The sequence below is a fragment of the Maylandia zebra genome, linkage group LG9, assembly GCF_041146795.1.
Source record: "Maylandia zebra isolate NMK-2024a linkage group LG9, Mzebra_GT3a, whole genome shotgun sequence".
NCBI lineage: Eukaryota > Metazoa > Chordata > Actinopteri > Cichliformes > Cichlidae > Maylandia > Maylandia zebra.
The window spans coordinates 5,310,496-5,325,255 of record NC_135175.1 but is presented as its reverse complement, the minus strand read 5'-3'; the positions used below and the strand labels follow the sequence as shown (position 1 = coordinate 5,325,255).

General features: G+C 40.8%; 1 protein-coding gene across 4 annotated transcripts in view; it reads right to left on the bottom strand.

Annotated features, from left to right (window-relative positions):
• The window catches only part of hecw1a (HECT, C2 and WW domain containing E3 ubiquitin protein ligase 1a), a 98,338-nt gene that overhangs the window by 59,369 nt on the left and 24,209 nt on the right, over window positions 1-14,760 (bottom strand). For all 4 annotated transcript variants that reach the window (XM_012915548.4, XM_024803757.2, XM_024803755.2 and 1 more), the window contains 2 exons: window positions 6,175-6,269; window positions 1,012-1,087 (listed from right to left, as the gene is read on the bottom strand). In XM_012915548.4, coding sequence (XP_012771002.2) covers window positions 1,012-1,087; window positions 6,175-6,269 — 171 coding nt within the window. The remainder of the gene's footprint in view (window positions 1-1,011; window positions 1,088-6,174; window positions 6,270-14,760) is intronic.

The window sequence follows — 14,760 nt, the reverse complement described above, 5'->3', positions numbered from 1 at the left end:
CTTACCATTTTCTAATAACAACAGGCTAACATTCATGTTAGCTTAGTGACTAATCCTGAACACCAAGTAAACAGCTTTCTGCTCTCAGCCAACTTCAGCTTGGAAATCCTGGAGATGGCAATAAGTGTTTAGAAACATCAGGTCTAAAACAAGTGTGGGAGTATTGAGGACCCAAAGGCAAACGAGTGCAGTGAAAATGCAGCTTTTATTAGGCTGATGCAGTGTCCAGTAATTCCAGTTCAAATCATCCTAGAAACTAGTGCTGAAAGAACGTCATATAGTGTGCTGAGCACTGTAACAGCGACACAGACAGACTTCCTACGACTGTCTTATGACATCTTTTAATGATTTAATGTATCATTTCAAGTACTTTGAATCCGCTTTCTGGAAAATACTGAGATACTGTACTGGCTCCAGTGGCTGAAGACTGAAGTAATGCATGCGTTGCATACTGCAGCACGACTGTCACTTACTGTTAGAAATTGTAAAGCCTCCATAAAAACATTGTTCCTAACGTACTGCATGAGCCTCTGTCAGAACTGTCACAAGAACATAATGGCGTTAGCTGAGAAAGCTGTTAACTTGGTGATGAACAAAATGCTTCGGATTAACATAACCAGTTATTCCAAATTGCCTGGATTATATCGATATTACTTTGCATGTACTCACTCCAGAGGATGAGCCACAGGGATGTGCAACCATGCTGTTCTCTCTCTGCAGCTGAGCACTGGCTGACTTTTCCCAGCAAAACCTTCAGGGTGTAGCAGCGGCTTATTTAAACCGTCTATTAACCTTCACAGGCAACTGTGGAGTGTCTGCAGTTGGTAAAACTGTTTTCTCACGACGAGCTGTTCTGTGTATCTTCTGTTTTGTTAAACGGCACAGGAATGCAGAGGAAGCCAGATGTCAGATTTGTGAAGCTGAACTTTTACTATATATTCTAGTTTGGATATACACATTAGTAAAGTTACACACAAGTCACTGTCCTGTAGCTGAAGTGAAACAGCCTACCTGACAGGTTAAAGTTAATAAGTCTTCTGTTGCCCAGTCCATGGTTGACTTCAGGACTGACCACTGGCTTCAGTACCTGGATGCACACACACAGATGTGAAGAGTTAATAGGTGTTCGTAAACAAAAAGAACACGGTGAGAGAAACGTAATGATGCATGCGCGTTTAGGCCTGCTTCATTTCAACAGTGTTTGCTAAAGCTCCGCTTTCAGTGAGGCCGACAGCGTGCTCAGATCAATACTCTGTCCTCATGATCCTGGAAATGGAGGGGAGTGTAAAGCCTCCCATCGTTCATCTGCTTTAACATATAGCACCCATGTTTGACTTTCCTTACATGCCAAAGCAATAGGAAGAGGATTGTAAGGATATCCAAGCCGTTTCCTACTAAATTATTAAAGTCAAAAAGCTTGTGTTAAATAAGTTTTGTTTTTCTGAGGATAGAAATGAAGAAGGATTTACTACGTTTAGAGCATGTGGTTAAGAAAATGTTGAATTAATTTACAAAATATCTGTATATCACAAGCACTTGATGCTACAACAGCTGAGAAATGACAAGAGTTAACAGCTGAGCAGCTGTGTGTGGCTGTAGATGGTAGTTCTAACCTCAGTCCTGATCAGTGCAAAAGTCTTGAGCCACCTCTCACTTCTTTATACATTATACTTTATACAAGTTCTTTCAGTGTTTTCTTTTCTTTATCGCACTTTGAGACAGATCAGTTTCAAATAAACAACCAGTAGTTTGAGGAGGCATCCTCGGTGGTTGGGCAAACAGATAATTCTTCATTGTATAGTGTAGTATGATATGACCCAGTCTTGTTGCAGTAAACAAAAGCTGATCAAATAGTTAGTCTGTGGAAACAAAATAATTATTGATCTTATGGATTCAAAGGAAAAAGAATTTAGTAGTGCTGCCACGTTTAAAGCATTAGTCAGGAGGCAGCACTGTGCTTAAACTGGACACTTAAATAAAGACAAGGTCTACTGAAACATAGGTTTACACAGATTTATGAGTTTTGTATGTACAGTTACACTTCTGTTGCATAAAAGCTTTTTTTTTTGTCAGGCTGTCAGAATTTTCCACAACGACACACAAAATGCTGCATCACTCTCAGTGCTTATGCAACTGACTGGAAACAAAACAACAGAAACAATTCCAGCAGAGAAAACAACAAGATAAAGGGATGAAGGAAATGACAGATGTTTAGACCAATTCATTTTAATGAGATGCTAATCTGCCTTGCTGAGTACAGTTATGGAGAGAAGTGCCACCATGGGTCTCTGCAGTGGGTCTAATCTCACGATAAACCAAATGACAAATGCATCCATCTGTGCGCTCTAAAGTGCGCTCACTTTATATCATTTACCACCCACTTCAGAGAAAGACCAAACACTAAGACACTAAAAGTATAAAAGAAAGGAAAAGTATGTATAATTCATGAGCTTCCTTCAAGTGTTGCAAGAATCTTAAATGATGTAAGACGAGACTGATTCTATGGAAATAACAGTACCCCTCTCTCCAACCATTGCAACCCCGAAAGAGAGCTTACATTTACAAAGTGCATCCCCATCTGATTGCAGGTCAGATACACCCTGGTATTAAGATATTTTAATACACCCACTGCCTTTGAAGACGGAAAGTCTGAGTCTGAGCTAAATCAGTTAGCGTGGATGAGCAGAGAGACAGGGAGTGGGAGGGTAATGTTAAGTAGGTTATGTCAGTTCAGCGTTGAGAGTAGGGCTGGTGGGGGTGGATGGGGAACGCCATCATCTAATGCTGATCTGTTGGCTGCATTTTATGGGACTGGTGCTTTTTGCACTTCAGTGAAAATGACCCAGGAAGTTGCTCTGACAGTGCATTTCATAAATGGAGAAGCGTTGAAGTAAATGTGTTTTATCTTTTAGCTGGACTCTGCTGGTGGTGGGGGGGGTGGAGGCAACACTTCATGTCGCGACCTAAAGAAACTCAAGAACATCTAAGAAACAAAGTCACTGGCATCAGTATGGAAAGAGTTACAAAGCTATTGCTATGGCTCTGGGACTCCAGATGATAGACATAACCACTATATAGTCACCCACTGGTTTCTGAAGCTTCAGCATTATCACTTTTGCTTTCTTTTTTGAGACAAAAGTAACCATATTTGGACATGTTTGGTGTTTTTTTTGGTGATTTGGTTTTGTAGTTTATTCATCAATCGAGTATAATCGAGTAGGTCTCTGCTTAAGAATAGAAAGGTAGTAATCTCATTAAGCTGCCAAAGAAAGGCTATCAACAAAAAAGCACCACTATCTGTCCTAGGCAAGATATTCTTTAACAGAAAGAGCTGACTGATTGTTACCTCTGGGACCACTCTGCTAGTTTTTGCAAGACAGGGTCCTCCACTAACCACGCAGGAAAACTGTTCCCTCTACACATCAGCATTATAACCATGAGAAAGCAGCCAGGCCTACAAAGGGATGACATACAGAATACTCCAAGGACAACGAATCAAAAGTTCTTTTCAGGAATGGAAAAGAGACACACATGTTGTCTCCTTTCCTGTTCTGCTACCATGTCGAAGCTATGGCAGTAGGTACAAGGCTATACCTGGAGAATCCCAGTTCTTGTCTAAGACAGTGGTCCAAGGAGAGCTTTTGCTGATGACCTGTCTCAGGTAAGGCTAAATAAAACTATGCGATGCTAAAGCACAGCATTACAGCATCATCAAATAAACTTCTAATGAAATTTATGTTTGGTCAATTTCTTTGTTGTAACAATGCTTCTTCACAATAAATCTTATACCAGTGGAAAGCCTGTTTATTTCCTCTTAAATAGTGCCAGGCTTGTAAGGAAAATGCTTTAAATGAATAAGGTCCTCAGCAGCATGAGAAAGAACCATGCACGGCTCCAACAGCCTGCCATGTCTTGCTCTGGCTTGGTTACACACCGCTATCCCATTCTTCAACCAGCATTTCTCTCTTATGACAAAAGCTCTTAAAGTACCAGTGTTTCTTGTCTCTTCGAACCTCAATCTTCCAATCAAATGAACAACACCAAGCAAGAGTCAATAGCAGAATGAGCTGTTTGGCACCAGAACACAAGATTTGGGAGATTTTTCATGGGTATAACCCACATACTCAATTGCGCTGCTCAACCCATGAATGCTTGGAGCGCTCAGAAAAAGTAGAAAAGCACTATTTACCATTTAGGTATAAGATTTATTGCCATTGTTACAACAAAGAAAAAAATGACCAAAAGCAAATGTCCTACTTTTTGTAATACATTTTTTTAACCACTGGCTAGGTTTTGTGCATAATAGATCAGACAATGATCTACATATGACAATGATAAGCTGACTCTATGTTTACTGCATCACAATCAATTTGACACGTCTATTAAGCTGATGCAAGTAAACCAAAGAGATGAACAGAAAGGAAACACATGAACAGGTTGGAATAGATATGTACAGTTACCCATGTTATCCAGCCTAGCCTTGTCCTCCTACCGCTCCTGTTAGGGTGACTGGGAGACAGTAGCCCCAGCTGGAGACACATGCCATCCATCACACACGTACACAAACAAACACAATGTCTTCTCTCTCTGCTGCATCTGACAGTTTCTGACTGGCGACAGTAAACAAGCTCAGACGATTCACTCTGTAATGCTATTTTCCTTCTTCTTCTTGTGATGTGGGAGGCTCCAGCCGCATTAGCACTTGTCTCCAAATACCTGAATGACTTACCTGAACTGGACAGGATTTCTGCTCTCTCTACTTGTTCCCTCCCTTCCTGTCTTTTTTCTGTGGTGGTTATTTTTATTCCTTTGTCCTCAGGAAGCAAGTACAGATCAGGTTCTAGGGCCATCAGCATTTCCAGGGTCCCACAGCAGCAGAATGGGAAGGGAAACATGGAAATCCAATCACCCTGTCGGGCACCCTCTTGATGACAGCAACTGACTGATACAGGCCTTAGGACAATGCTGTGTGATACACTGATGAATAATAGGATTGTTAAAAACACTGCATTTCTACATAATTACTGCTTATACAGTGTTCACGCACTATTTGACAGCATGAGATTTACACCTTGAAAAGTCACTTAGTGCACAGATCTGAAGAAGCTTGAACAGATGTGCCTTTCTTACAGCAAATATCAAATACGAGGTGAGGTTCCTCTGCTAAAAAGGCAGTTTGTAAGAGTTAGCAACATTAAGAGATGCATTTTAACCACAGGTTGAGTCATTTGGTCTGCAAGTATTTCTTCTTGCCTACAGTATTTTTGGAGCATCCTAAAGTGGATGTATGGACAGCAATCAACAAATAAATGAAGCTCAATAAAGGTTACAAACTCAAATAGTTTGAAGGACTCTCTTTCAACTATCATTTCAAACATTTTGTTCATAATGGGAAAATACTTTTGGCAGTAATATGAGAATGTTATAACCTTCAAGTTGTAAAGTATGAGCTGTGTCGGCTTGCTTCCAGCCCTCGACAGTGACACTGTCTCCCCTCTCCCATTTAAGAGGCTTGGTTAGCATTAGCTTCATGGTAAATAAGCTTCAGGAACTAGACAACGACAGCTTTCAAATTAAGTCTCCTACGTGCATTTTGGCCTCACTGTTCTTCTGTCAAACAATTTCCAGTTGGATAGGTGAAAACTTCATGTAAAGGAGTAATTTGAGTTTAACCCTAGCCCTTGCCTTTAACCCTAAAAAGCTCAACTGGTGGACACTGCAAGGCTAAAATCTGTCTTTAATAATTACTGTGTTGCTTGTCTATAACACCCTTCTATCACCATGACCTTCCCATGACACTAAAGTCTGGGTACTGCGATAAGGTCTATACCAATAAGCATCTCTCCGTATTTGCTAAGTGTTAAAGGGACAAATCAACTCTGTGCTGTTTAACCTCTGTTTGGGGTTTAACTGTAAAAGCAGTCTGTTTAAGACATGTCAGATGCAAGTGTACTCAGCGGATCAAGTTCCTTCAGCATAGGTGCAACTGCAGCTAACTTATTTTAAGAGCAGCTTGTCTCTTCTCTTAAAACTTGAATGACTGACCTAACCGATGGAAGTAAGCGCTAATGAATAAACCGAACTGTCATTCCCAGCGAGCCACGAGACACTGAGTGAGAATCTCCACAAAGCTGCATGGGTCACAATAAGGAGATAAAGTGATGAGAGACTCACAGGCGCTGAGCCCTTCTTGATGATTACACTGGGTGTGGTTGCCCTCAGTGCCCCAGTGACACCATGGTAGTACCTGAAGCAGACCTGGGTCTCAGCTGTGGAGAAAAAAATGGGATTAATGATGATGGGGAAAAAACACAATGCATAAAATACAATACAAGATATATGAATAGAATCTGGTAGTGATGGTTGCTGCAGAAGGATTTAAAAACATCTTTAATTCCGATCAGAGAGACGATCTAACAGGTGTTTTTAAATGAATCACACAATTACATTCAATTTCCAGTTGTACATGGTCATTTATTGGAGATAACTATAACATCTTGCAGCAGAGGGTTGTAGATTTTGGCTCAGCTTCAGGAGAAGAGATGGGGAGCACATGTGCTCCCAGTCTAATCAATTTTCCCTTTAAAGTAGGGGTGTCCAACTCCAGGCCTCTAAAACCTACAGGACACCGGTCTCGAGGCCTGGAGTTGGACACCCCTGCTTTAAGTAGTGAGCTGGACCCAGCTGACACACGCAGAATCTCTGAGTGAAGTTTTCCTGAACTGGGGTTTGAGAATTCGTGTGCTTTGCCTTGCCAGGTAAGCTCCAGAAGAACACAGACTTTAGATTTCTGTAGTGTAGGCCTGTGCAAAGTGGTAAAGTAAACTCTGCTGGTCAGCCTGGTCCCTGCTTGGATCTGTGCCGAAGTGAACCCAGAGGCAGCCTCTGATTATGAAAAAAGAGATTTGGTTTGGATGTACGTGTATAAAACTAAACATTTATCTGTTTAAATTAGTTTATTTGTTAACTATTCAGTGACAGCAGTGACAAATCACTTGCTGGCTACTGAGAAACAAGAGAAGGACAGGGCTTGGGTTGTATGTGTGTGCGTTTGGGGGACACACACAAGCAGATTAAGGTCATACTAAAGCTCCATGTTTTTCTGCTCTGTCTCAAACATACGCGATGCTCTGACAAGGAAAAGGGAGCAGCAAGACCGCATGCAAGCTTAGTTCATGTTAACTATTCCAGTCGTTTGGCTTCTGAGTGACGTGTGGGAGAGAAAGTATTCGCAAATGGCTAGAATCTGGAAAATGCACTTAAAATAATTAAAGTAAACATATGCTGTGGCTCTGTAATTGTCTGTAACACATACTATCATTAGGTTCTTATGGCTCGTACATTAATAGAAAAGCAGGACTTTACTGTTGTTGATGTTGTTGCTTTTGAGCCAGTTGGTATCCAGCTGCAAACAGGGGATCATTTTCCACATGAATTATTCAGACTACCATCACCATTTCTCTAATGACTGCTTGTTTCTAAAAATACAGAACATGGTGAAAAAAGCAGACTCCAAAGAAACCATTACTTACTGGTGTTCATTTTGTGCAACCAACAATTCAAACCTCAGTGTTTTTAGAAATACAGTAAAATGATAAAAATTACTGAGTGACAAAATCCTTAAATTCTCATTTACAGTTTACCATTTTATGTAATTACCAAATCCCTGCATGCATTGCAACCTTCATATTACGAAACCAGTTAAAGTGGTCAGCATAAGTGGACACTGTAAGTCTCAGCTTCTGACTGGAGAAGATTGACTGAGAGTACTGCTGCTTTTAGGACACGACGTAAAACCTTTTCTCCCGACTCCTTATCAGAGGCTGAGTCCCAGCTTTTTGTGTTATTCTGTATTGTTGATGTCTTATGAGATAATGTTTAGTTCTAGTATTATTATTAGTTTGTCTTGGTCGAGTTTTAGTCTGGTTTATGTTTTTTCTATGCTTCCCCGTCAATGTAGCGTTCCCTTGTGTCCCTCTCTCGCTCCCTCGGTCTCTTGTGTCAAGCTTGCTTGTCCCAGTTCATGTTTTTCCATGTTTCCTGTTTCATTTTGAACGTCTCTTGTTTCTATGTTCACGGTGCTTAGTTTTACTTTCCCCCTCATGTCCACTTCCCTTATTACCCTTCTGTGTATTTAAGTCCTCCTTCTGTTCTTTGCCGGGTCCTCTGTTGTTGTCATGTCAAGTCTCGTCAGGTTTTTTGCTACTGCTCATGCTCATGTTGATTGATTGATTGAATCTTTATTTTGAACATGTTGAAAAAGTACAACAACATAGAATTAAAAAGAGACAAACAAACAAAGCAAAGCAAAAGGAAAACGAGCAAACACAACTACAAATAGAATAGAATAGAATAGAATTCAACTTTATTGTCATTGCACATGCACAGGTACAGGGCAACGAAATGCAATTTGCATCCATCCAGAAGTGCTTTAGTGATATAGATATATTACAATATATATTAGCAATAATATAGATATGTGAGTATATTACAGAAATGGGTCTATTATGGTATGTTATAATGTACACGGTATGAAGTATGTTGTGAATATTCTATAACTATAAGTATGTACAGGCTGTAGTGAGTACAAGCTATGTACAGGATATGAACAGGATATAAATATGAAAAACTATACAGAATATGAAATAAATAACTTTACAGAATCTGGGATATACAGCTATACAGAAATGGGAACTATGCAAGTTGTAAACAGTTGTAGGATTAAAGATTATCGAATGTACAGAATGATTATTTACACAGAGCTATACAGTAGTGCAGTTAAGATAAGTGAGGGTGTAGATAGTTTCTACAGAGGCTATATAAAGTGCTAGTGGTTGTGAGTGGTGGTTCAGTCAATGTTATTATTGTGTGTTTGAGGGTACAGTTGTCCATTGTGTGTGTGTATGTTCAGTCCATGAGTTTAACGTGGGTCAGATGTCAGGAGGCAGAGTTCAGGAGTCTGACAGCTGTGGGGAAGAAGCTGTTCCGGTACCTGGTGGTCTTAGTCCGGAGGTTCCTGTGACGCCTCCCAGAGGGCAGGAGGGTGAAGAGTCCATGTGATGGGTGACTGGGGTCTTTGATGATTTTCCCAGCCCTTTTCAGACACCGCTTCCTGTAGATGTCTTTTATGGCAGGAAGTGGTGCTCCGGCGATGCGCTGGGCAGTTTTCACGACCCTCTGCAACGCCTTCCGGTCCGAGGCAGAGCAGTTCCCGTACCAGACTGTTATACAGTTGGTCAGGATGCTCTCGATGGTGCAGCGATAGAAGTTCACCAGGATGTCTGAGGACAGGTGGTTCTTCCTCAGAGTCCTCAAGAAGAAGAGGCGCTGGTGAGCCTTCTTGACCAGCTTGGAGCATTTGGTCGTCCAGGTGAGATCCTCGGAGATGTGGACTCCCAGGAACTTGAAGCTGCTCACACGCTCCACAGCCGTCCCCTTAATGTGGATGGGTGGATGTGGGTCAGCATTCCTCCTGTAGTCCACGATGAGCTATATATAAGTTTCATGTTCAAAAAGGAGCAGGAAGAAGCATAAGCTTATTTAATCCCACCCCTTTTCCACTATCTAGTAATCAATAGACTACAGAAATACCTCCTTGCAATTACGTTATATGTTACGTGTATTTTTATTTATTTATTTTATACATATATCTTTCTATCTATCCATACATACATATATACAAATACACATATATACATATTTTCAATAACCCCAGTAACACCTCAAAGGATACACAACCTACAGATATATATACCCATACCAACATGCCCGTGCACCTGCACACACATGAAAGTATTGGACAAGGACACCCTATCAAATCTCTACCTCGTTTCTGTGCCCTGCAAAACCCAAATCCTTAAACGGCTTTTTAAACTGCGCCATGCTTGGACATTGCTTCATATCTTTACTTAGTCAGCTTCACTCCACACACAGAGATGCAAAAACTTTTTAATGTTGTACGGATACGAGGATGTTTTAAATTTAATTCCTCCCTCAAATTGTAGTGGATTTGTATGATCTCTGTAACCAGTTTTATGGATTATCCTTATGGCCCTTTTTTGTAATATAAACATTGATGTTAGCAAACATTTGTAAGTATTGCCCCAAACCTCTGCACACTAATGCAAATACGGTGCAATCAGCGAACAATAGAGACTGTGGAGTGATTTGTGGTCCAGAATGTGTGTTACTTTACTCAAGATTGAAACACTTCTTGAAATTTTGTTATGTATACGATTTATATGAGACTTCGAGTTTAATTTATCATCTATAATCACACCAAGAAACGTATGTTCAAGTACTCTTTCAATTTCCACATGATCTATATGAATCTGCACCTGTGCACTTCTAAGGGAATTCCCAAAAAAGATTATTTTAGTTTTACTTAGATTTAGCGATAGTTTGTTCCTGTTAAACCATTTTTTCATTTCTGAAGTAATTGTATCCAGCAGCTCCTTTAGATTCCCCCCAGAACAAAATTTTTTTATTTCATCTGCACATAATACTAATTTTAATATATCAGATGCCTTACAAATATCATTTATATAAATAATAAATCATTTTGGACCCAGTACAGAGCCTTGTGGAACACCACAAGCAATGTCTAAGCATGATGAGGAATGGACACCCAGCTTCACAAATTGCTTCCTGTCACTTAAATCATTTTTCACCCAGTGCAGTACAACCCCCCTTATCCCAAACCGTTCCATGTTCATGTTTCACATCTAGGTTCTTGCTCATTTTGTTGTCACAGTTTTCATTGTTAATCTTAGTTTATTCCAGTGGAGGTTTCAGTTTAGGTTTTCCCTTGTTTGGCCTTGTTGCCTCTTTATGTTATCAGCCACAATAAAGGCTCACTTTTTATTAAACCTTAGTTCATTTCTCCTGTGTCTGCTTTTGGGTCCGTTTCATAAATACACCAGCGTTCCTCGCCATGACACTCCTGACATTAGAGACAGTTTTACTGATGACTTCTATTGATGTTAGGCCAATCAGAAATCCATCTTTGATTGAACCCCAAGTAACTTGGGTTCTTGTCACCTGAAACATGCATTCTGACAATTCTGAAACTGGGAAAAACTTACAAATGACTGCAATGTCTTACTTTCAGCCCATCTTTCTATACTGTAGTACCTATGTTAATGGCTAGTTAAAGCATGGTAGTTCTATGAAAGCTGAAATGTTGAAAAAAACATTCAGGTAATGAATGAACTAATGAACACACTGGAACAATTAGAATAATGTTATTCATTCTGAAGATGTCTGAGATCATTATTTCATCCCACTTCACACTGTCAAAATTAAATATTTAGGTATCATCCAGCAACACACTCAGACAGAAACTGGTTCACCCGAAAGACAAAACTCCTAAACTTAACTTAACTGTGGTGTATGCTGAGAGACCAAACAGCCACTTCACAAGCGCATGGCACAACATAGAAGAGCCACCTCCACAGGACAAGACTCAGCATCCATCTTCATCTTAAGGATAAAGGACACTCTTTCGAGGATGCCAATGTTCACATTTTGGACAGAGAGGACAGATGGTTTGAAAGAGGAGTGAAAGAAGCATCTATGTCCACTGTGAGCGACCATCTTTGAACAGAGGCGGTGGTTGACGACACCAACTCTCTGCCATCTATAATCCAGTTTTGAGATCCCTTCCCAGACACCTTAACGCCCACTCACATCCTGGGCCATCTGACCTCAGGAAATCACATGATAGGGTGGGGCCAGGTTTCACAATGAGCTCACCCGAAACCCTGGCTGATTGGGACCCACACCCGCTTTCACACCTTGGCTCATGTGATTAGGTAGAGGATCATCAGGGGGTCCTTTGTCCCTCTTTGGGGGGAAACCAAATCTGGGACTCTCCACCATTTGCCCCTTAGAACTGAAGAAGCTTCTCGGATGAGAGGTGAAACGTCTTCAAGCAACTCAAAGAAGTCCAGACGCTTTTCTTTCCAAGCTCCTTAGACTACGATGACCTGGATGACTGAGAACCTTCACAGACCTTTAGGTATCAATATTTCTCCCAGACTGTCACAGCTTGTTAACCCTAATTACACCCCTCTGGTAAAAATGCTATTCAATTCAAATCACTTTTACTTGTATCACATCAAAATCCCAACAACAGTGGCCTCAAGACAAATATCTGTGGCGTAAGAGTAGACTAGTAGTCAAGACCGCCAAGACCAAGACAATACCAAGACCAGAGGGTATCGAGACCAGGACAAAACCAAGACCAAGAAAGACCGAGTTAAGACCAAGACAAAGTCGAGACGAGACCAAGACAAAGACCAAGACAAAGACCAAGACAAAGACCAAGACAAAGACAAAAAAGTCTTTAAACTGCAGCCAGATGCTGCTTCGTTTACGGGTGTCAGGCATATTTATGTGTTTTTGCGATGCACTCGCACAGCCCTCCTCACCGCTGTCTACTGTCTCACTCACTCACTGAGAGGACAGACGCACGCTCCACTTGACTCTCACCCTCTCTGTTTTTCACATAATGATATTATCCTATATCCTCGCATGTGATTGGACACAATATGGAGAATTGGAGCATAGCTGAGCCACTGTGTGAGAGCTGAGCAGCAAAAGGAAATTAAGTGAGGAGCGGCTCTCGCTCAATGGGAGTCGACTCTTCTGATTCACTACAAAGCACTCTCTAAGCACGGCTCTTAGAGCTGATGCTCTTGTGCATGACACGTTATCAAACGTTACATTGTGTGTCATGGATACTGTTGACTCCAAATCTCCCGACCACTATGTCGATCTGAGACAGCAAGACCGAAACAGCGAGACCAAGACAAGACCAAGACCAAAGTCCGTCGAGACCAAGAGAAGACCAAGACCATGTAAAAGTAGTCTCGAGACATCCAACTCTACTTAAGAGGCGGAACACGTCGTCTACCAATCGAAGGTCGGTGCCCCCCCCCCACCTCCTCTAGTATGCAGGTCAAATTATCCTCGGGCAACATACTGAACACACTGTGTGACTGGGTGAATGAGGCTTATAGTAAAAAGTACTCTGAGTGCTCAGAGTAGGAACATATCAGTCCTTTTACCATAACAAATAACTGCGTACATACAGAAAACAATGAAAAACCGAAGACAAATTGATGATTGCATCCTTGCTTAAGAAAAACACTTCACAACATCCATCCAAGTGAAAAACACTCTCAAAGAGGTCGTTTTGTGTAGGTTCTCAGTAATCCAAGTCATGGTAGTCTTAAGCGCTTGAAAAGAAGGTGAATGCACTTCTGTGTGTTTTCTAAAGACATTTCAACTTTCATCCAAGCAGCTTCTTCAGGTCTAAAACCAAAAGAGTCCCAGGTATGTAAACCGTAGTGTGGGTTGTCCCTTAGGAGGTGGTCACTGACCCACATTCACAGCAAGAGTAAAAGATGGCCTCTTTCGCTCCTCTTGCAAACCGTCTGTCTTCTGTGAACACTGGCATCCTCGAAAGAGTGAGCCTTGTCTTTTACCTCGATAAGGGTTAGTCGAGCGTTTAGAACAAGGTTACACTCAAGAGCAAGAATGCCAGATTAGAAAATACCTAAAAGAGTAAGCAGCAACTCAAAGCTGTTTGCATTTAGCAGACGCTCTGCAGAGCGCTCAAAGGAGAAAAAGAAGCATTTAATATACATGGGTCTCTGATCAACAGCAAGCAGGGCAGATACTCTGACTTCCTAACTGTACTTTCTTACTTGAAAAGCTGGCGTTATTAGCAAAAACAAAATAACTGTACACAGCAGTTATAGCTGTGCTGTGATTCTGTTTATATTTATGTGTAAAATGATAACTCTGGGAAAAAGTTAAAAGCAACAAAAGGTCTCTTACTGTTCAGTCAAACTGTGCACAGCTGCTCTCTGTCACTCTGATAAGCCTTGCTGCACATGAACACAACAGAGAGAGCGGGGGGCTTTTCCTATGTTAGGAAAGCAGCACTTTGTTGCAAAGTGTAAAGATACTCTCTACAGACTTTCTCCATCGCCATCCACTACACTGATATGAAAAGGCTAAACTCTAAAAGCTGGCAACACTGAACACCACAGTAATTAAATGTCTGAGTACAGCCCTAATATTAAATCAAAACATTCGTTTGTTTTGCCTTGGGTTTTTATGTCTAAACTAAGCAGTTTTTATATGTTTTTATATGTTAGCCATTTTTCATATATATTTATATGAAAAATGGCTAACAGGAAGATAAACTACTGGTTATATCAGCTAACATGTTGGCTGTAGCTTAAGGGGCAAAAGCTTGGCTAATGCTGTAGGAGTTAAAACCCTGGCATACAAAGAAATGTGTTAGTACCAGTCGCACTCTATCTATCTATCTATCTATCTATCTATCTATCTATCTATCTATCTATCTATCTATCTATCTATCTATCTATCTATCTATCTATCTATCTATCTATCTATCTATCTATCTATCTATCTATCTATCTATCTATCTATCTACATGTAAACTATGTAGTTTGTATTCAATTAGCTGTTTTGGAGGCTTCTCCATGCTGACGAGAATACATTTCAGAGTAAGTTGAACAGATGTCTCAGAGATTAACGTAGCATCTTCAGTCATATGAAGGTGAAGTCACAGGAAAAATTGACTTCTACTTCCTGTGTAATAGAGGTTAGTGGGAGTGGAAACACCTACATGACTTCATGGTGATATGGGTATTCTGTGTTATTTGTATCTCTCTTACTCCTACGCACAATTCCCACATTCCTAAACAGAGTCACTGTACGCCA